General features: G+C 46.5%; 2 protein-coding genes across 3 annotated transcripts; one reads left to right on the forward strand and one right to left on the reverse strand.

Moving 5' to 3' along the window:
* Nucleotides 1-80: 80 nt before the first annotated feature.
* On the forward strand, nt 81-8,298 carry LOC135815615 (ras-related protein Rab-4B). Of its 2 annotated transcripts, none has more exons than XM_065328931.1 (7): nt 81-336; nt 426-506; nt 605-719; nt 1,340-1,402; nt 2,486-2,640; nt 3,254-3,349; nt 5,842-6,793. In XM_065328931.1, exons 1-7 carry the CDS (start codon nt 321-323, stop codon nt 5,946-5,948), a joined length of 633 nt encoding a protein of 210 aa, XP_065185003.1. In that variant the 5' UTR covers nt 81-320; the 3' UTR covers nt 5,949-6,793. The 2 variants fall into 2 exon arrangements, with proteins under 2 accessions (XP_065185003.1, XP_065185005.1); XM_065328933.1 differs by lacking the exon at nt 5,842-6,793 and adding an exon at nt 7,458-8,298 and having other exon boundaries at nt 90-336.
* Nucleotides 8,299-9,415: 1,117 nt separating this feature from the next.
* On the reverse strand, nt 9,416-20,966 carry LOC135815617 (non-structural maintenance of chromosomes element 3 homolog). The gene is made up of 10 exons (XM_065328935.1): nt 20,757-20,966; nt 19,536-19,573; nt 19,073-19,184; nt 17,790-17,853; nt 16,703-16,788; nt 15,042-15,130; nt 13,266-13,345; nt 13,056-13,098; nt 12,326-12,512; nt 9,416-10,416 (listed from the first exon to the last, which is right to left on the reverse strand). Exons 1-10 carry the CDS (start codon nt 20,826-20,828, stop codon nt 10,327-10,329), a joined length of 861 nt encoding a protein of 286 aa, XP_065185007.1. The 5' UTR covers nt 20,829-20,966; the 3' UTR covers nt 9,416-10,326.
* Nucleotides 20,967-21,040: the final 74 nt, after the last annotated feature.

Raw genomic sequence — 21,040 nt, forward strand, 5'->3', positions numbered from 1 at the left:
TCATCAAGAGTCCATAACCCAGGGTTATGGACTCTTGCTTTCATGCATTGTCGCATACGCCGTCTACGTCTACGACCGGTCGGTGTAAAAACGCTAGCCTGGCACGATGCGAATGTAGGCCATGCTAGCGTAAACAGCATGCATGATTCTCAGGTTTTAGAGCAACAAACAACTGACTTCGATGTGATCTGAAGAGAGAGGCAAGATAACAGTAACTGTTGCAGAGTTTGTTTCTCAATATTCACTTTCCTTGCTTGGACACCTGGCCCTTAGTTCCTGTACATGTGGGCTGCTGGGAATTTCTAATAGAAGCTTATAAAATGTCGGAAAGCTATGGTGCGTGTCCTACTTGTACGGCTACGCATGATGTAGGCAACGGATTGTGTTCACGAGATGTTTTCATTTGCAACTTGTACTTTGTGCAGACTTTCTGTTCAAGTTCCTGGTGATTGGTAGTGCCGGCGTTGGTAAATCATGTATCCTGCATCAGTTCATCGAGGGCAAATGTAAGTTTGCTAGTGGTGGTTGCAGCTGCTGGCGATTTCTGGCACATGAGTACATGTGGTATGTGTGTCTGTAATTGTTCTGCTGTTTTCACTTGCAGTCAAGCAGGACTCAAACCACACTATCGGTGTGGAGTTCGGCTCTAAGGTCGTAAATGCTGGTGGCAAAGCCGTCAAGCTGCAGATATGGGACACCGCTGGGCAAGAGCGCTTCAGGTAGTGCATAGAAGTAGACTGAAGATTTGAAATAGTATCATTGACTCTGCAGCTGCTAATTGCTATCATCGCCTGACAAGAATGACTTGTGTCACAAATCCACGAAATCAATTTTCAGTTATTATTCACTGCCAGCAGTGTGCTCACCTAGTTATGTAAGTGATAGAGACAATCACTTTTGAAAAGTAATAAACGGAAACTACAGTGCTATAATTGTAACCATCCACTAATCAAAAGTAATGAAAATGTGACATGCAGTTCTGCGTTGCTCATGTCACGACACATTAGTACACCCATCATGTACACATCCCGAACACTGGTGTGCTATGACCACTGTCAGACGAACAGGGAACTGGCTGGTCTGTTGGTGGGCCTATGCCGTAAATTGTATTGGGAAAAGAGCTTGATGAATGATTTATCATGCCAGCACGGGGGGGGGGGGGGGGGGGGGGCTGTTGAGGTATCCCAAGGGTAGTGGGGCGATGTCAGCCCGTGAAACAGGTTACGTGCCGACAGTCAGTCCTACAGTTGTACAATGTACTCATGCATGTGCGCAGAAGACTCGGCTGTAATTGTATTGAGAACCCGGTGGGACCTCTTGTCTATGTTTTCGTCTTCAGGTCGGTGACACGCAGCTACTACCGTGGTGCGGCCGGGGCACTGCTTGTCTATGATATCTCCAGGTAATCTGATCTAATCATAAATAATTCTTTGTGTTGTATGTAAGCAAGTAGGGTGCTCCACTGCTTGAAGAGTGCTCGATGCTGTTAAAAGGTGGAGATTGCCTTTGTTGCCTGATGATCGTGAACAATACGAGTTGCAACCAAGCTGCTGCGTCCTCCTCCTCCTCCTCCTCCTCTCTCTCTCTCTCTCTCTCTCTCTCTCTCTCTCTCTCTCTCTCTCTCTCTCTCTCTCTGTGTGTGTGTGTGTGTGTGTGTGTGTGTGTGTCTCTCTCTCTCTCTCTCTCTCTCTCTCTCTCTCTCTCTCTCTCTCTCTCTCTCTCTCTCTCTCTCTCTCTCTCTCTCTCTGTGTCTATGTGTGTGTGTGTGTGTCTCTCTCTCTCTGTGTGTGTGTCTCTCTCTCTGTCTCTCTCGCTCTCTCTCTCTCGCTCTCTCTCTCTCTCTCTCTCTGTGTCTCTCTATCTCTCGCTCTCTCTGTCTCTCTCTCTCTCTCTCTTTCTATCTCTATCTATCTATCGGCATCTATATATTTATCTATGCTTTATGGTCGTTATGCTATCCGGCACATAGTGAAACTCGGTGTAATGTACCGCTGCGGGTGCGCTTAGACTGACATGACAACAGGCAGAATGGGACAGTTGTTATATTGAAATTTTGAAATGCTCCTGTGACGTTTCCCTGGCGAATCGGCATTTCATTGAAGTCGAAGCAAGATAATTATTCAGATTGCTTGCCAGCGGAATCAGGCGTACTGCTACATGTTTATCAATATCATAACCGCAAAGTAAAGAAGGCTGGTTTTGTAGAAAGGTTGAGTAGTAATTGTTACCTTGCTTGGGTGTGTCAGCAAAAGTCCCTGAATGTGAACTACTGTTTGCACTGTTGTGCGTGTAGTTCATGCTCTGCCTCCACTTGCGCGGTGGCTGTGTACAAATGGAGTGATGTGCTGCTGTTGTACTGGGCTGGTTTTTCTCTAATCTGGAAAAGGATTGATATCTTGTGTGCTGTTCGTTGATCCATATGCCGGTGTGCTGTACTCTGTGTGTGTCTGTGTGTGTGTGCATGCTTGTGTGTGATGCTATGCAGCCGTGAGACGTACAACTCATTAACGAACTGGCTGACCGACGCACGGACACTTGCCAGCCCTAACATTGTCATCGTGCTTGTCGGCAACAAGAAAGACCTTGAGGCTGATCGGGAAGTTACCTTCCTTGAAGCCAGCCGCTTCGCCCAGGAGAACGGTATGCTTTGCTAACTGTTATGTGAAGTATGTCTGGACCACGGTGTAAATCAATAGGACCGCGTTTGGGGTGATGACCTGTTTGGAAACGGAGTGATCTGTCTAAAGCTTTGCATTGACTGCATGATCTAGTAACACTTTATGTAAAGAAAAGCAGCAGCAGAACATGCGCACAGGTATTTCATCTCAGGTACTCGTGTGTGTGTGTGTGTGTGTGTGTGTGTGTGTGTGTGTGTGTGTGTGTGTGTGAAACGACATGCCAAGTTCTGCGCTCGTGTTCTCACGTGAACTTTCCGACATTCGCTATCATTGCGTACGCAATGGGCAAGATCAAGGTCAAGGTGTGTGTGTGTGTGTGTGTGTGTGTGTGTGTGTGTGTGCTGGGGGCGAGCGAGCGAGCGAGAGAAAGTCGAACTTAGTTGGCTACGGTTCCCTGATTTTGTCCTGTGGGATGAATGTAGTGGACAGGGCCGTGGCTAGTTGCTGCACTGCCATGAGTGCACGGCAGAAGGTTGTACAGGACGTGCAATTTTATGTGCATGTGTGTTGCTGCTACATTTTCTGTTGTGTCTATGTTGCATTTTCTATGGTATGTTCTTGGTGTGTTCTTGTAGAACTGATGTTCCTGGAGACGAGTGCCCTGACTGGCGAGAATGTCGAAGAGTCGTTTCTCAAATGCGCAAGAACAATCCTCAACAAGATTGAATCAGGTACTTGTAGACGTTACTGTAATAGTGTGCTACAAACCAAGCTGTGATTTGTGGATGGAACTACATGCACATGTACATGTACTTGGTCCGTTTCATCGCAATTGTCGCTTATCTCCCACGCACCTTTTGACAGGTAAAACCCAGTCCGATCTCGATATCTAACTTACATTCGTTTGGGAGGTTGTGATGGCAAGATCAAAGGAGACCAGAAAGAAAAAAACCATCGCGACTAGTGCCAGTGGCATCGCGATTCATACAATTTTGATGGGAAAGTGAGAAACTTTTCGCTGCAGTGAATTGCCTGCAGTGAATGCACACATTCACTGCAGCGAAAAGCCAAGCGCAGCTCAAAGACTGGAACTGTAGCAGGGGAAATCGACATCCTGACCTGGAGAGCGTGACACTGACAGTCAGGGCCAGGCCAGCCAGCTCAGTTGTTTGAACTGCAATGTTTGAACTGCAATGACCTGGTATTCTTTGCAAGCCTACAAACTGATGGCGAGATGGTGGCAAAGAAGACATTGTCCGACCTGGCAGCGGCAGTACAAGAGTCGTGGTCAGCGTATCCAGCAGAGCGTATGACAGCTGTCTGGAGAGGGATGTGTGCCTGATTCAAAAACATTGTTGAAACACACAGTACTGCCCACGTTCCTCCGGCCAAAGTGACAGCCCCGACTGTTCCTTTCCCATCGCTGCTATACGCCAAGCCAAGCGGAGAAAGCAAGAGATACTCTACACCAGCAGCTATACCAGTGAATGTCAGCTCAAGTGGCATCAGCTCGAGTGATACAGAGCCAGAGTCGATAAACTAAAGCGTGAGTGCAAGAAGGCGCTCCGTCGCTGTTTTCTTTTGTACATTTTTTTGTAACCTTGCTTCCTTTCTTCGACTTGCTTCATCAGATTCCATCGCTGAATTTATTTCTTGTGGCGGACAGGAATCCTGTATCATGCTTCTTCACTATGCGTATTGGAAATTTTACAGAGCGGTAAAAAACTCCTGTTCTTAGTTGCGATAGATAAGCGACAATTGCGATGAAACGGACCAAGTACATGTGTCTGAAGTATGCCGCCCGTTAACTGTAACTATGGTAACTAATTGTGTGGCTGCTTTTTCAGCCTTTTTTTTTACTCGCGCCAACTGCAAGTACATCGTTTGAAAATGATAGTGTCCAGATCTCCCTTTTTGGGACAAAGGTATCGTTATCTACGTGAAACTTGTCGATTTTTGGAACCGTCTGTACCGCAACGAGTCGTACTTCTGATCAGTATCCTTGATTTACTTGGTGCATCAGTAGCACTTCACCATCTTGGGAATCGACTGGAGTGTGGCTACCGTGTACGGCTTTCCTCGGCTTCGTCCACTGCATCCTAGAACGCATACGCTGTATTCTGCTATACCGGGTTGAATTGAACCTATATTATTTGAGCAATGTGGTACATGTATTTTGCATTCAACCAAGTTCTCAAGACCCATCGAGCATGATCTGCAAGTGACGGGATCGATGATGATATAAACATGAAAATGGCCGTGTAGCTTGGTGAGTTATGTTGCTTTTTGTCCTCTTTCTTGTACTTTTGGGCTTTTAGCAAATAAGATTTATATGTGTGCTTGGGGGGAGGGGGCTGACTTAGCGCGGGTCAAGTGCGATACTGTACAATGGTGTGGTGTGCACGTCAAGTGGTCTTCATGACTGCGTAGTCCGTAGTACACACCCGCCGAGTGGTTGGAAATACAAGTACATTACCGTGTGCTGAATAGGATCTGGTTTGAAGGCTGTGTATTGGCAAGTTCCATGCCCGACATGCGATTCTACTGAAATTTTTCATAGATATGTGTCACTGTTGTAACTTGCTGTAAACCCGGAATCGTTTGCGCCCGTTTTAGTTCGCGAATTGCGATGACAGACCATATTGCGCCTGCAAACGTTTGCGATTGGAGTCAATTTGATGATTGACTCGAGTCTACAGTTTTGCGTTTCGCGCCCACTTACATTCACGATTTCGCACCCATCGTGAAAATCGCGAGCGTTTCGGGATCGCAAAAGTTTCTGGGTTTACGGTAGTAAGTGTCCTATCGTCCCTTCCAATGAGAGACAACAGACGAGAAATGTTGGCCCCTACAATGTGTGAGCCGGGGGGTATCCATTATTGTTATTTTACTTCAACAGTAGCTTTGCGCTGTCTAGTAGCTTCCCTGTCTTGTTGGGGATAGTGCAGGTAGGGCATGTAGCTGGTAAGCTTCTTCTTGGCTTAGACTACACCAAGAGAGAAGTTAGTACAGTCGTCCCTCTCTAATCCGGCACTTTATAATCCAGCACCCTCGATAAACCAGCACAATTTTCAGTAGCCAAAATGTCCTCTTCATGCACATTGCAGTAGTAAATCAGATTTGTTAATCCAGCACCCTCCCTAATCCAGCAGATTTTCGTGGCACAAATGGTGCCGGATTATAGAGGGACCACTGTACTGCCTTTCTTTCCTTGTGTCTGCAGGTGACCTGGGCCCGGCACAAATGGGCAGTGGTATCCAGTACGGAGACAAGCAACGCAAGAACGAGAAGGACGACGTGCAGCATGCCCCGGCCAAGTGTACTTGCTAGATCGAATCTTGACAGCACTACCTAGCGTTGTGCAACTCTGGTTCAGTTTGAATACTTCGAATCACTTTAGTCATGTCTTGCGGTTGCATAGTTGTTCTTTACTGCTGACCCGGGAGTAGTAGAATACCTGCTTTTTGCTTCTCCTTGCTTCTAACAATGTTGAGATGCCTTTTTGTCGACTCTTCTGTCTGGATCTCCTTGACAGGTGTGTTAAGCCCATGGATCCTTCCATGAGTGCAATACGAGCGATACTTTGTTATTATGTGTAGCACGCCCATGCATGTAGATGTTTTATCCTGACCCATTAGTAGGGCTGGTCCTCTATTACTAGTATTGCTTTTTACTAGTAAGTTTTTAGATGCTACTTTTAGGTAGAAATGCTAGACACTGGACAGATCTTCCATGAAACATTGCTCTACCCAGCAGTGTATTTTTGCATCTTCTTTTTTAGCTGCTGGCCTCGCGGCATTTGAACATGTTTTTGGCACTGGCCTCCCATTCATTTTCTGTGTTGCTACTCAAGCACCGCTGTGCATTCGCAAATATTCTAAAGCGGAACTCTCACACACTGAACTAACAGGGCCGCTCAGTCTCGTATGCACAGGCACCGAATCGACCTTGTCTGTACAGAATGATGGACCTTGTAAATTTCCCGTAGCATGCCCGCCTGCCAACTATGCAAGCCTGCCCCCTTTATCCTACTATCATAGCATTTATTTTGCCTTTAAATTTTCTCTGTCTCTGAGATTTATTTGACTATTTTGCTGTTCCACCATCTCTTGGCTTCCCTGTACAATGTATTAATTTTGGAGAATGTTGCCGAAAAGATGCGAGTGTGGTTTGAATCATTGAAGTGTGTTTGCACGCGTGCATGTGTGTTGTTCAGTTACTTGCGCACACTCAAAATAATGGGAGAGCTTCTCTTTAATTCACACTACATCTCCTAAGTTTCTCTGTCTCCCTGTGGGTGCAGAAGCCGGGTAGATGGGTCTGCGATAAAAGCGAAGATTCGTGGGAGTGTTGTGCATGTGTTCGTCCATGTAAGGGATGTCTATTTTTGTAGCACCACCTTAGGGGCCGTCCGGGGTTACCGATTGTTTTTACAAAACGAAAAAAGATTTAGTATTTTTCAGCCCCCACCTATTCTGCAGGTAAAACGAATTCCAGTAAAATATTAATGTCAATTTTCGACACCCAGAGGTAACTGGGCATTCTCCATCTGCATCAATGATTATTTTCAAAACGAAACTGGATCAAACCCACCTACCCCCAAACGAAAACTTTTGGTTTTGAAAATATTATTGGTAACCTTGGACAGCCCCTTACTAGTATCTGGCAGGTGAGCATTGTTCTACTGAGATCACCTAGGCAAAGCCCACGTGACCATGACCTGGGATTGTTAGAAGTAAGACAACAAAAAGTGCTTTTCACGTAAGGACAGTTTTCTGATCGTACTTCTAAGGCTGTGGGTACAAACTTCTCTCTTTCTTTTCCTTCGTTTATGTGCAGGTGAGCTTGATCCAGAGCGGATGGGCTCTGGTATTCAGTACGGAGACACAACCCTCAGAAAGCTAACGAATCGGCAGCAGGAGAAACCGGGCTGTAGTTGCTAGGGTCATCACAGCACGGATAGTCCTCATCATCATCGTCATTGTCATTGTCATCGCGCTTTGACCGCCCTCTGTTTGATGCTTATGAGTCCATACCTGTAGGTTTGTTATTCCATAGCCTGCTTGTGGTGCTGGCTGGTTGTCTATTTACGACTTTAGCTAGTTATATTTTTTGTGTAGGGATGTGCGGGCAGTCTTTTTTCGCGTCCAAGTAATATTTATCAGCACGCTGCCCACCGAACTCCCTGGTTGCTGCTTCTAGGAATTTGGACTGCCCACACATCGACTAGCCTAGTTGTGTCGTTCTCGTTCGTTGTTTTTAATTGTGCTGCTGGTTTTTGCGGCGGCGGCACTTCACCTGTAGCTCGACGGGGCCAGCTATTTGCGCTGGCCTCTCACTGTTTTGCACTTCTGCTCCCAGTCTTTTTTTCCTCTCCGTATGTGTCTGCCCGTGCTACCGTACAAATTGGGTACATCCTCGGTGATGTTCTTATGAAGTACTGGCAAGTATTTGTCTTTGAAAATTTTGTATATGCAAGAAATGTTATGCCACGACTGCATTGTCTATTCCTTTGTACTATGTCATAGATTTACTTTTCCCTTCATGAACTTCTCTATCATATTTTTGTACGCTAATTCTAAAGTTAATCTGAACACTTCGCTGCTCCATTGACTTTGAGCTTCCCTGTACAACGCATGCGGAGAATGTTGCTGAAAAGAAGAGAGTGATGAACTGGTTAGACTTATTGAAGTGTGTGTGTGTGTGTGCGCGCGCGTGTGTGTGTGTGTTGGTTTGGTTGGTTGGTGCATGTACTTGTGTAGTTTGTTCACATTTTGCCATGCAAGTAGTTTGTTCTCAGCTCCTCAGCCAGGTTCTACCAAGAGTACATAACGGTGTATGTACTCTTGGTTCTGCCGAGTTACCGGCAGCCAGGAGGTTGTAGGCTCGGTGCACCCAATCATTATTATACAGGTGGGACGACACGAAATCGTAGTACATTGTATGCGGACGATAAGAAATTATAGAACACGAAATAATGACGATTATGTGCATTTCGACCAGCGAGTCATAAAATATTTGACGACTCGCTGGTTTCGACCATGTATCAATATTATTGTGTATGTCCAGCCGCATCCAGGGCAGGGCCGAAAAGGGCATCAAGCTGCAAGAGCCGTGCGAGTAGAGGGTACCGGGTGCAGAATATGCACTTCCGGTTGGATTTCACCGAGCACGAGTGGCTGGCTGTTGCTGTGCGTGCGCGCATACGGTCGGCTCTTGGTGAAGCGGGTGTCGTTGTGCGAGGTGATTACCGGTAGTTCGTTATAGACGAAGTTCTTTATACCGGTAACAGGAGCTCACTCACACTATACAAACAACACGTTTATAATGACTGGCATTTCGCATTCCGGTGCGACAGTATGAGTGCACTTGGTTTACATGCGGCCCTACGACTATGGTTCGTTTGAACGAAAACTGTTCGCTATAAAGGGTCAATTTTTCAATTGGGTTCAAACAGGGCTATAGGGACATGGAAACTAGTTCGCTCTATCACGAAATTCGCTACTGTAAATATACAAATTTTCGGCAGCTATTTAATTTCGGCTATATTCGGCACCGACCCAAAATGCCTAAATTAAAACGCCGATGAAATTGTTCACAGCATCTGTCGCACTATACCATGCCCTCTACCCCACGCCGAAAATAAATCGCGACCGAAATGTCAAAAATCGTGAGGTGCCGACATTTTGCAGCGCCGAAATTTTGTATATTTACAGCATATGAGAGTTCATTATAAGTGGAGTCGACTGTACATGCATGTGAGCACCGAGACCACAGGCACAGTTAGCTATAAAACATAATATGAATGCGTACTCTTGTCAACACTGTGACTACCACTACATCAGTATACATGACATGTGCGGTACAAGCGTTATCACAGGGTCAGTCATGATCTAATAAAAATAAAGTGCTGGAGAAAAAAGAAAAAAAGGAGGACTATGGTAATGGAAAAAATCAGTATGAACCAGATATATGTACACGGTTGAGACTAAGTTAGCACACGTTGTCCCTGGTCTACCTTGTTTCATGAAGATCTAGTCCGAGTATGAATATTCTGCACGCAAGCTTGGCAAGAAAAGTGCCAACACAAACTTTGGTAGTCGACGGATAAAACTTTTAGAATGTTGCTTAGGATAGTATATAGAACTGTTCTTTGTATTATCATGAGAAAGAATATCTGGCGAGAGGAGTTTGCACGCGGAAGGAACGACACATGCCGGCCACATGGCTCCACAATGGGTGTGCTCCAAACAGGGTCCGACGAGGACTTCTAGCACCCACACATTTACTAGCCAAACTGGGCCACAGTCACCAGGCCAGCAGCTCAGCTGGAGAGCACCGCTGTCAGCATTATCAGCAACAGAAAAGCCAAAAACAAACAGCAAGCAGCGGAACGGCCAGCACCCAGCCAGCGGGCACATCTAGACACACACACACATGCTTGAGCACGCACGGCATTCACGCGGTAGTTAGGTTCGCGAATTAAAGCAGCATGGGTGGCGCGCCCCGGCCCCGTGGCATTAACTAGGCTAGACACGGCACGGCAAGAGGAGCTGCAGCGCAGGCTCAGCACCAGGTCGGCAACGTCACAACGTGCGCCGATCATTGTCTCGCAGTGCTCCGATCCGTGTTGCAAACCAGCGTGGCGACGCCGGACAGGCCAGTTGTCCAGTTGGCGAAAGCAAATTCACAGCGGTGCACGGTCAGGCTACTTCATGATGTCGGCGCGTTTCTTGTTGTGTGCGTCAATCATACCCTTGAACTCCTCAGCCCAATCTGCTGCCGGTTGATCGTATATCTGTGCCAACAATCACAGGGTACAAATCAACATGTTCATGCGCAAAGCTCAGCCTAACGAAGTAGAACGTGAACCGTGATTTTGTTTAAATACTACAATGCTGTGAGTTTTTTTTCGAAAGGGAGAAAAACATAAAGGAGAATTCCGGTTAGGCTGCAACCACACTAGGTACAAAACTGCGCGAACGCAACTTTTTCACCTGTGCCGTCAAGGAAACGCGTGCGAAACGCAAAACGTGCTGCGTTTCGTTTCAGCAAACCGGGTACCCCTGTAGAAAGCAACTTTTTGCCTTTCCTTGCGTTTCGCTCGGCTCTTCATACGGGTAGATGTTTCTTGTTGAGGCTTGCACTGTGTCGGTAGTAGACGGCTTCCTTGTCAGTTTGTAGTATTCGAGATTTCATCTGCCAGGGCTTTGCTTTCAGTATAATTTCCGGACACTCCTGTTGTTAGTTTCCGAGATGCCGCGCAACTACACGTATTTCGCTGATAATCTCGAACTGAGAAGCTCATGCGGCTTGGGGCAGTGTACCAGAAGACGAAGCAGGGCCAGATGACAGAGCGGACCATCCGAGAGAAGGAGATGACCGAGGCCTTGAACGTGTATGTCAAGGCGATCGCGACTCTTTTCCAAACTACTACGGTCATGTACTAGTAGTAGATAAATTAAATTATTTTCACAGCGCGGCATTTTCTGGGACCCAGAAACGTGGACAAAACGCAAGGATCCCTTGCGCATGAAATGGCAGTGTGGATGCAACTTTGCGTTATCGAAAAGCTGAACGCAAACGTGTACTTTATTTTGTACGTAGTGTGGTTGCAGCCTAAAACACAAGCTATCTGCACGGAGAGGGAACCAGTAGAAAATGTGTTTGTGCCTGTAGTTCATAAGCATCCGGGCAAGAACATACATGTACATACTGTACAGAAGAGTGTAAAAAAACAGTGCTCCTCGCTACATAAGCCAATGTTGTAATTCAAACCAAGTCTACATTCCAGTCTAAGTTCCACGCATCTCTGAAGAAAAAAGGCATGCGCCTATGTCAACTCCCTCTTTAAAAATGTCCTGCTCCCATGCGAATCATGCTTCTACGGTCCACCTTTCTCTCGACTTTGTGGCAAGTCAAAGACTAATAGTGGTAGCCAAGCTGTACACACTGCACAGCAACTTGAATAACATCGGTACCGGCAAGAGTACATACCCCCCCCCCCCCAAGAATGTGCAACTCAACTATGGGGGCTGTCCCGACAGAATTTCAAGTTGACGTCATTTTTTTATGATGCAATGCGCTCTGTACACATATTATCAGATATATCCTGAACCTGTGGGGGACAGAGCCCCATTTGATTCTGTACAAACTAGTGCAAATAAAAACGCGTGATGTGTGGACACCGCGTAGAAATGTCGTAAATCACTGGTGCAAGGAGCATTGCATAAAAAATGACGTCAACTTGATTCTGTCAGGACAGCAGGGTATGCGGGAGTTGTGAACTCTTTTGGTACCGGCAAGAGTCCAGGACTCCAAAGAGAATGTAACTCTGCACACTGGGTCTGGCGCGGTGCGCTGCCCGCATCACATAGCCACGAACTGGGGAATCAGCTGCGTAATCGCGTCATTACTGATCTGCTATGGTTTCAAGCTGCCAAGTACATTTTTCGTCACGTACAGGCACTGCCGTATTACGTGTGAAATAATTTAAAAGCCCAAACAGTAGAGAACTCAAATCCAATCAGGTTGATCGTCATTTCACTACGTGATGACAGTGGTGGGCCATGCAGGGCACCCATACTGGTAATAGCTTGGAGATCAGAGCTGCACACTCTTGGGGTTACGGACTCTTGGCACCGGTGTATACCAGGGCATACTACAAAAACGCCTCAAGGCTTCTCCTAACTAGGCCATGCACTTACTCGAGACATTGTCGCCATCACCTGCATCGGTTCAACCTCGATGTAGGCACGAACGCCCCAGCTCCAGATGTAAGCACGCTTCTTACTAGCCTCTTCCTGATTCTGGTCTGCCTCCTTTACGACGTACCTCTGGTGGGCAAGGACATTCAGTAGCTTCTCAATGTCGCCAAACTGCTGGTGTTTCCGCCTGGACATGGATCATAGAAGAAGAGAGAAACCCACCCGCTAGGCTGCAGAATGGCTCGGCAGTGGTCACAGGACCCTTGATTGCATGACAATGTACATGTAGGTGGTATACAGGTGTGTGTGTGTGTGTGTGTGTGTGTGTGTGTGTGTGTGTGTGTGTGTGTGTGTGTGACTTTATTATACATCTAGTACGTTTTATATGACATGGATGACTGGCAACCGGCAAAGAGCTTTCGAGAGTCGGTTCAACCTGGAGCTGGCACACTTGAGTTTACGTAGTTGGCAAGGACCAGCTGCTCGATGATAATAAAAAATACTAAAAATTATTCGTTGAATTGATGATTGGTGTCGCTTCTAAAGCAAGCCGAAATACCGTTGACTAGGTCACAGGAAATGTCACAGCCAAAGATGATAATAGTGACTGATCTCATTTCCTCTGTGCTGCGCTGACGAGTCCACAAAGGACGAACCAGTTCTGTCCGCAGATTGAGTAATAGGGACAGATGCATACCAAGACCTGAGCTTTACTCACTGGATAACTTACCCTCTTTCGATGCCCATCTTTTCCAGGAAGAGAAATAAGTCATCTGTAAGGAGCACAAGACAGACCACCGAGAGAGATAGTAGTGCAACACACTCGGTCGCAAGCACACTCCTACAAATAAAAGGGTGTCACCTTGCACGCAAACTGAAGCCAAGAGTCAATGCTAAGCAAAGTAGTAGTCCAGACACAAAAACTCTTCTTTCTGCTTACCGTCCTTGAGGCGGTTCTCCTTCATGAAGATTACAGTCAGCACCAAGACGAGCATGTTAAGCTGCTCATCAGAACGTTTCCTGTGCATGTCAGGAGACAGAACAAAGAAAGGAATGGAGTTCAACAGACGGGTCCATGATTCAAGTCGACAACCAGGCAACCACCGACCGGTGTCTTCCTTTGTACTGTCAAGGCACAGTGCTGCATGTGCTGTCAAGGCACAGTGATGCATGTACTGTTGAGGCACAGAACTGCATGAACTAGCAAGAGCACAATCAGAGTGTGCAGCGCCGCATAGGGGGATCAGAATGGAGCGTAAATCGTCGTTACGCCATTCTGACGTCACAATACAGGGACAATATATGTCGCAAGTTCAGGGCTCACAGTAGGCATGCAGGATCGACAAAAGCGTCGTGAGTCGCGTGACCCCGGGAGAGTACCAATCATGTACATCCCACGCATCCAAAACAGAGCAGAAAAGAGAAAGAACCCGAGTTGTACTTGTACCATGTGTACTGTTCTCGTAGTTTTAATTTTAGAGCCGATGTTCACGATATTTTGGAGGAGAAGGCGAAACGCAACCTGTGCTAGTCCCAGTAAAAACAACATGCCATGTTCGACCAAGAGCTGATCCTACATTGAGCGATCGTGATGATTCCACAGGTAAGAAGACAAACAAACGAGTCAGAGCTCGCCAGGCAGGTAACGCCGAGAACATGATGATACCACACGGAGCTGGTGATCGGATGGAGGTGAACGGGACCAGCAAATCCACCGGGCGTTTGTCGAGGGCCACTGAAGACCAGGTTTCCCAGGGTGCCAGTTCCTCCATGATGGCGAACTGCGCTGCCACAAGAACTCCAGCGAGAATGAAAGCACAGCAACCAACGCCGCGGGCGAACTGAGGAGAGAACACCGAACAATCTGTGCACAATGATTTTCTCTTCGACGGCACGCGTTGCTGTTCTGCTGCATCCATGCGTTTTTCTTGTTGTTTGATCTTCACACATTTTCGCGCAAGCGGTTTTGCGCCGCTGGGACTCGGGGTTACTAAAATTAGTACAGAGCATCTCCCCCTTGGTCGATTTGGACAATCTATGGCTCAAAATTTTCAGGAGACCCTGGCAAAGAAATTTACCGAGACGTTTCTGGATATTCCTTTCGAATGCTGTACTATATCTCACGAAGTTTACGCACATGCTCTGGCATACCCGTGTGAGTAATGAAAATTTGTTTCGGTAAATCTTTTGGAACACCTGTCATCTGTGCCTGGGCCAAGTCTCAGCTTCGTAGAACCAGGCTGAAGTGCTGCTAACTCCTTCAAACACCCCCTACTTCGAGCAAAAATGCGACGAAATGCTGACTGCTGATTGGCCAAGCTGGCATTTTGGAGCACGTGCACCGCCCCCATCTAATCGACGCTTTTCTACGCAACTGTGAGCCCTGAAGTTGTATTGACGCAGCGCAACATTGTTGCGGCAACTCGCAAAAATTGCAATTTCAAATTTGGACTTTACGGAGAATTTCAAGTTTTTCTCGCAAAAACGATTTAACAAAAAAAAGGAAAACGAAAGAATTCTGCTTTCTTGAACTGATGCGGCAGAGTTGCACACTCTGGTTCCGTACTCTTGGCACTTATAGGACTCTACTCAGCGGGTGTGCTTGTAACAGCATTGAGCCTGTAGCATTGCAAAACGCTCTACATAAACAAGCAAACAAGTAAGCAAGCATGCCATGGCAAAACTACTGTATTTCAAAGCGCACAACTTCGCATACCATTTGTCAGCCTCCACGCAGAGTGTGTTGACAAGCAAGAAGTACCGCTGCGTACCCAGAGTGGTCTCCACCAGATCAAAGCCAAACACCTACGAGCAACACACAACACACAACAAAAAAAAATTAGCCCGGCATGTCAATCGTGCCCCCCCCCCCCCCCCCCCCCCCGCACACAAACACACACGCAGACAGACACGAACACACGTGCACGCACACACACACACGCACGCACGCACGTACGCACCCACCCACCCACACACACACACATCTACATCGTCCACACTGCAGGTATGGTCATCAGGGATCGATTTATCCGGGTTCGCATCGCAGTTTGCGAATCAAAATTCACTGGCTGCGATTCGCTTTTCGTTTTTTATCGCCCAAAACTGCGATGCACTACAAAGACCAGTTGTGTACAGTCTACATGCGACTGTTGTACACACTGCTGACTAGGGAGTAGTATTTTACTACTCCAACCAACTGGCCTGTCCTGCTCAGTCCGCGCGCGGGTCGCGGATCGCGCTCTTTCGATTTTGGACACTGCACTAGCACTGGTCGTACAGGACTGCAGTCTTCTGAAGTTTTGTACACGGCGGTGACTTTTCCTGATGTTCTCCTTTCTTCGTTCACTTTCAAGCTCAGTTTGTTTCTGTTCGACAAGGCAAAGTTGAAGTAGACGGTTCTTAGTCTCATGTAGCCAACATGTCAGTGAATCTGATCAGTGATTCACTGTCCAGAAGAGGGACAAAGAACTGGACGCGCAAGGAATGCCGATTCGTTTCAATGAAGAAAAGGAGAAAAGCGAAATTCGATGCGCTTTGCCCGAAATGTCACGATCGTTTGAGCGCTTTCCTGAGGTTTCTTTGTCGAAGGAATCAGTGGAACTGCCCTGTTGAAGGACATTGTGTTGTGAAAAACTTGAAGTCGGATGGACGCTGAACATGTAACGTGCCCAAGTGAAAACTCTAACGTAAATATTCAGGTCGAACATTCGCTTGGAAAAAGCAACTGCAGCTATTGTCCTCTTCTGGACGAAATCCTGCTATTGTGCAGCTATACATGTAAACTTTTGATGAAGGAAAACTGCTAATCAATACTGGGAGTTGCTAGTCAATTGTAAAACTGTGTAGCAGTGACTGCTATGCAAAAAAATCAAAGTAAATCGATCCCTGGGTCATGCACAGGCAAACATGTGCACCCGTACTTGGAATTAGCCTAAGTTGTGCTGCTAGATATAGTGGAAATGTGCAGCCATTTCAGAGTTGAAAAAAGGGAAAAGACAAACATGTATATCTATATGGTACTATATACCATGTAAAGCTTGATTGAGTACAAGCACGTCTCGGAGTTTGAGAAAGTTTTGTTTTCAACACTCAATTTCAAGGTTCGACGTGTTCCTTATTAATTGTGTGCTCCAGACGAAAGTCGCGAGTCAGTCAGACAGCAAGAAGAGTCTGAGCGAGCTCCAAAGTTGGGAGCAGCTACGCTCTTCAGTTACCATTGTTGTTCTAATATTATTCTAAAAGACAATGTGAAGCTTTTCAGCACATAGTGCATAATGTCGTGCACAGGCAGCAGGAAACTAGGATACCCATTGCTACCTCTATACATATACATGTACATATTCACACTCCCAAACAAACAATACTAAACAGACGTACATCGTTGAGCTCCACCTTTGCGGCTTCGTGAATCAGAGGAAACGCACGGCTGTTCTCCTTCAGGCCGGGCACATGCTCCACTATTTCTGGAAGTGTATGAAGAAAAGTGCAGCACAGCAGAGGAACACGACTGAAAAACCGGTACACAGCACTGAAGGGCAGCACGCAAATGGTCAAAGCGCCTTCATGAAGGCACACGCCTTTAATTGTATGCACACTGATACAGACTTTTCGTCAACCACTACACCACGACTGTGTTCTCCAGCCGACCTCTGCAAAAATCGAAAAATCTGCACAGGGCCGAATGCTGCTGCTTCCCCCTTACTTATCACACTGATACATGGCCCAAAATTCAATCAAAAAATCCCGTTTCTCTGAAACTGGAAACTGGTCACCAGCTCCTTCGATTTTTGCAGGTGTAGGCCACAAGGTCAATCATCGGATTACTTGCCCATTTCATAAGATGCACAGAGCGCTTGCGTGTAGGATGGAAATGCACGAGTGCAGTGGCAGAAAAAAAAGCGGGTACTCGATGGAAACATTAAAAAGGAAAAGAAAAGTTGAACCTTTCTTAGTGTGGACTCAGCAATTCTGCAGCTGTGTGTTTTGTGTCCTGGCTCAGTGCTCTTTCCGCAAAGTTAGTTTTTGCCCTCTTTCGACTAGTTTGTTTGCTGTGCTCATGGCTTAGCTACCAGCTATAATTCTACAGGCACCACATCCTCCGGGGTATTATCCCCCCCCCCCCCCCCCCCCACCTCTCGGAGACAGCGGCACATTCTAGTTGGAATGCATTTTTTAAACGTTTTTAGCACAATGCATTCTTCGCTTATTTTCAGAAATGATACGCTGCTTCGCTTTGTTGTTGTTGGCAGGAAACGTGAGCTCCAGCATCAGGTGCATTCAGCGTATTCCAAGAAAATAAGTACTAGTAAGGGGAAGCATACACATACATGTTCAAGATATACTTTAAACATATGACTGAGTAAATAATACCAAACAGGTACAGAGGGCATGTGATGCATTTGCTTTACCACAGCCGTGACTGCAGACAGTGATGCAGCACGTACGGTTTACAAGCAAATCTTACGTGCTTTCTTCACAGGTACCTTCTTCTTGTCACTGAAGATGAGGTAGCGCACCATCGCTGCAATCTAAACATACCAATGCACATGGACATGCAAACGCACGCGTGCGCGCGCGCACACACACACGCGCGCACACATACACGCACGCACGCACGCACGCACACGCACACACACACACACACACACACACACACACAGGGGTTGGCATACATGTAACTACAAGCAACCAGGTAGTAGCAGCTACACGGTGCATTAAAATGACTTTTTAAATACACACAAAAAAGTTGACACAAGAACGGCCAGCATAATAGTTAGTATTTGCAGAGCGAACAGCAAACACAGTGATACAACAGAAGACGCATAACGGACAGCAAACACAGCGATACAACAGAAGACGCATAACGGACAGCAAACACAGCGATACAACAGAAGACGCATAACGGACAGCAAACACAGCGATACAACAGAAGACGCATAACGGACAGCAAACACAGCGATACAACAGAAGACGCATAACGGACAGCAAACAAAGCGATACAACAGAAGACGCATAACGGACAGCAAACACAACGATACAACAGAAGACGCATAACGGACAGCAAACACAGCGATACAACAGAAGACGCATAACGGACAGCAAACACAGCGATACAACAGAAGACGCATAACGGACAGCAAACACAGCGATACAACAGAAGACGCATAACGGACAGCAAACACAGCGATACAACAGAAGACGCATAACGGACAGCAAACACAGCGATACAACAGAAGACGCATAACGGACAGCAAACACAGCGATACAACAGAAGACGCATAACGGACAGCAAACACAGCGATACAACAGAAGACGCATAACGGACAGCAAACACAGCGATACAACAGAGGACGCATAACGGACAGCAAACACAGCGATACAACAGAAGACGCATAACGGACAGCAAACACAGCGATACAACAGAAGACGCATAACGGACAGCAAACACAGCGACACAACAGAAGACGCATAACGGACAGCAAACACAACGATACAACAGAAGACGCATAACGGACAGCAAACACAGCGATACAACAGAAGACGCATAACGGACAGCAAACACAGCGATACAACAGAAGACGCATAACGGACAGATCGTCGCAGTGGATTACTACTATATTGGCTGTTCTGTATCTGTAACCTTTAATACTACTGTAGGGCTGAATTATTCAAATATTCAAAATATGCAGACTGGAAAAAGAATATTCTTCGTTAAAGTAGAACAAGAATATTCGTTAGATTCCTTACCATTGATTTTTTCTCTTGCGCAGATATGTTCTCTGCTGCCTTTTTGGCCTGGTCCATGGCTCTCTGTGACGGTTGCACTTGTGCTTGCGAGGCCTGGCTAAAGTCCAGTCCGCTAATGCAGAAACGAATGACAGAACGCACGGATGCAAGGACGTTCACAAGCTGAGACATAGATACTGGTGCACTATAAGCATTGATGCAGACAACACATCCAAAATCACTAATTCCAAAACTCAAGGTGCGGGTACTCTATTCCCAAACAAGCAAACAACACCCTCCATGCTTAGTGGTCAAAGTGATCCATCTAGAGATGCAAGAAAAGAAGCACGAGGCATGCCAACTTCACACCCAACATATTATACCCCCACACGCATACACACATGCGCGCGCGCGCACACACACACACACACACACACACACACACACACACACACACACACACACAGCCATGAAGGTTACTTACTCGGCCGCATACGTCCGCTTGGCAGTGGAGGTCAGTGGCTAGGACAGAGAGTACACAGACAAAACAAACACATGCATGTACAATGCGGGTGCAGTGCACACAAGCAGTGCGTGTTGTACCGCGATTGGCATCTGACGGTTCCACTGACTACGGCAGCAGCACATGCTGGGTGAATGTGTTCTGTCTTGCATCAAACTGCTGCTTCGCTCTCTGCACTGACACACCCAACCTTCTCATTGATGTCTATCCTCGGAACAAGAGCAGTCTACTTCCCGCCTTCGACCTATATCGTCAAGGTGAGCGTGTGGGCCTGAATGAATACTTGGATCAGCTACTAGTATATAACCTATATCGGTTGACAACCTGATTGGGTTAGCGAGGCATAACGCACGTATACGTTGTTGCCATGGGATCGACACTTCGCTGCCTTTTAGTCGCACGCGTTTACGATTTTTCTCCACTATGCCTATGGAGACGAGCCGCCAGTCTAACAAGCAACACCTATGTGAAGACATGGGGAAGCGCTTTGCGCCGGTGAGTGAGGCTGCCATTCAGCTAGGCACCTGTATCCTACTGAAGACATGCAACTCACTTGCACGCAGTACACAATTTCGCTCCGTGTGAAGTGTGGATAATTTGTGTTCCACAGCCTTGCCAACGAGTAGAAATGATACAACAGAAATTTAGAGAGCAAATAACACAAAGAGTACTTCAACTGTAGACTAAAAGTTGGCTCATTGTGAGTAATAAATAATCGTACAGAAAACTCAAAGGTTTAGCCTGCAGAGATCATACAGGATGGAGATGAAGTACACTTGAGTCTTGACCTAATACAGTGCTGGCCAGAGAAATCCAACCTCATGAACAAAGTAGCGCTGCGTTTGAGTGCACAGACCAGTATGTGTAGTGCTAGGGCTGCGTAGCACCCGGCGCTATTTTATTCATGAGTTTGGATTTCTTTGGCCTGCACTGCACATGCACCATGTGCACTGGGTATCTTGAAGTGACTTCTCTCCTTTTAATTTCTCAAAATTATAGTCATGCTCACTGGTTTGAGGGAAAGATGCAAACGGGAAAAGTCTGAAGAAAAAATTGACTGTCACCACCAGGACTCATAATACATGTATTAGTAATTAAGGAGTGAGTAGGGTGCCTGTACACGTAATGGGGTGCTCTAGTTATTCCAAATTGTAAATATAATTCGTGATTCCAACTCCTCACCTCATCTTCTTCCATTTCAAGACCCCCACGATTTCTTTTCGCCATTTGGCCAGATATAGTTGTCCGAGGCATAGCAGCACAGCTATGAGCATGCAGTGTTCAACAGAGTGGAGGGAAGCTGACTACTTAGGTCAACTACAAGTATATAGCTGTTAGAACCAAGCTCATGTTAGCAGTTATATTAGCTTCGCAATTTCATTCCATTTTGCCTTTTGCTTGGAGTTTTGGTGTGCAAACGTGTTGCTTCCCGCCTTTTCGTCATCAAAAACATTTTGACGTCATGC

This window comes from Sycon ciliatum, chromosome 4 (genome assembly GCF_964019385.1).
Source record: "Sycon ciliatum chromosome 4, ocSycCili1.1, whole genome shotgun sequence".
Lineage (NCBI taxonomy): Eukaryota > Metazoa > Porifera > Calcarea > Leucosolenida > Sycettidae > Sycon > Sycon ciliatum.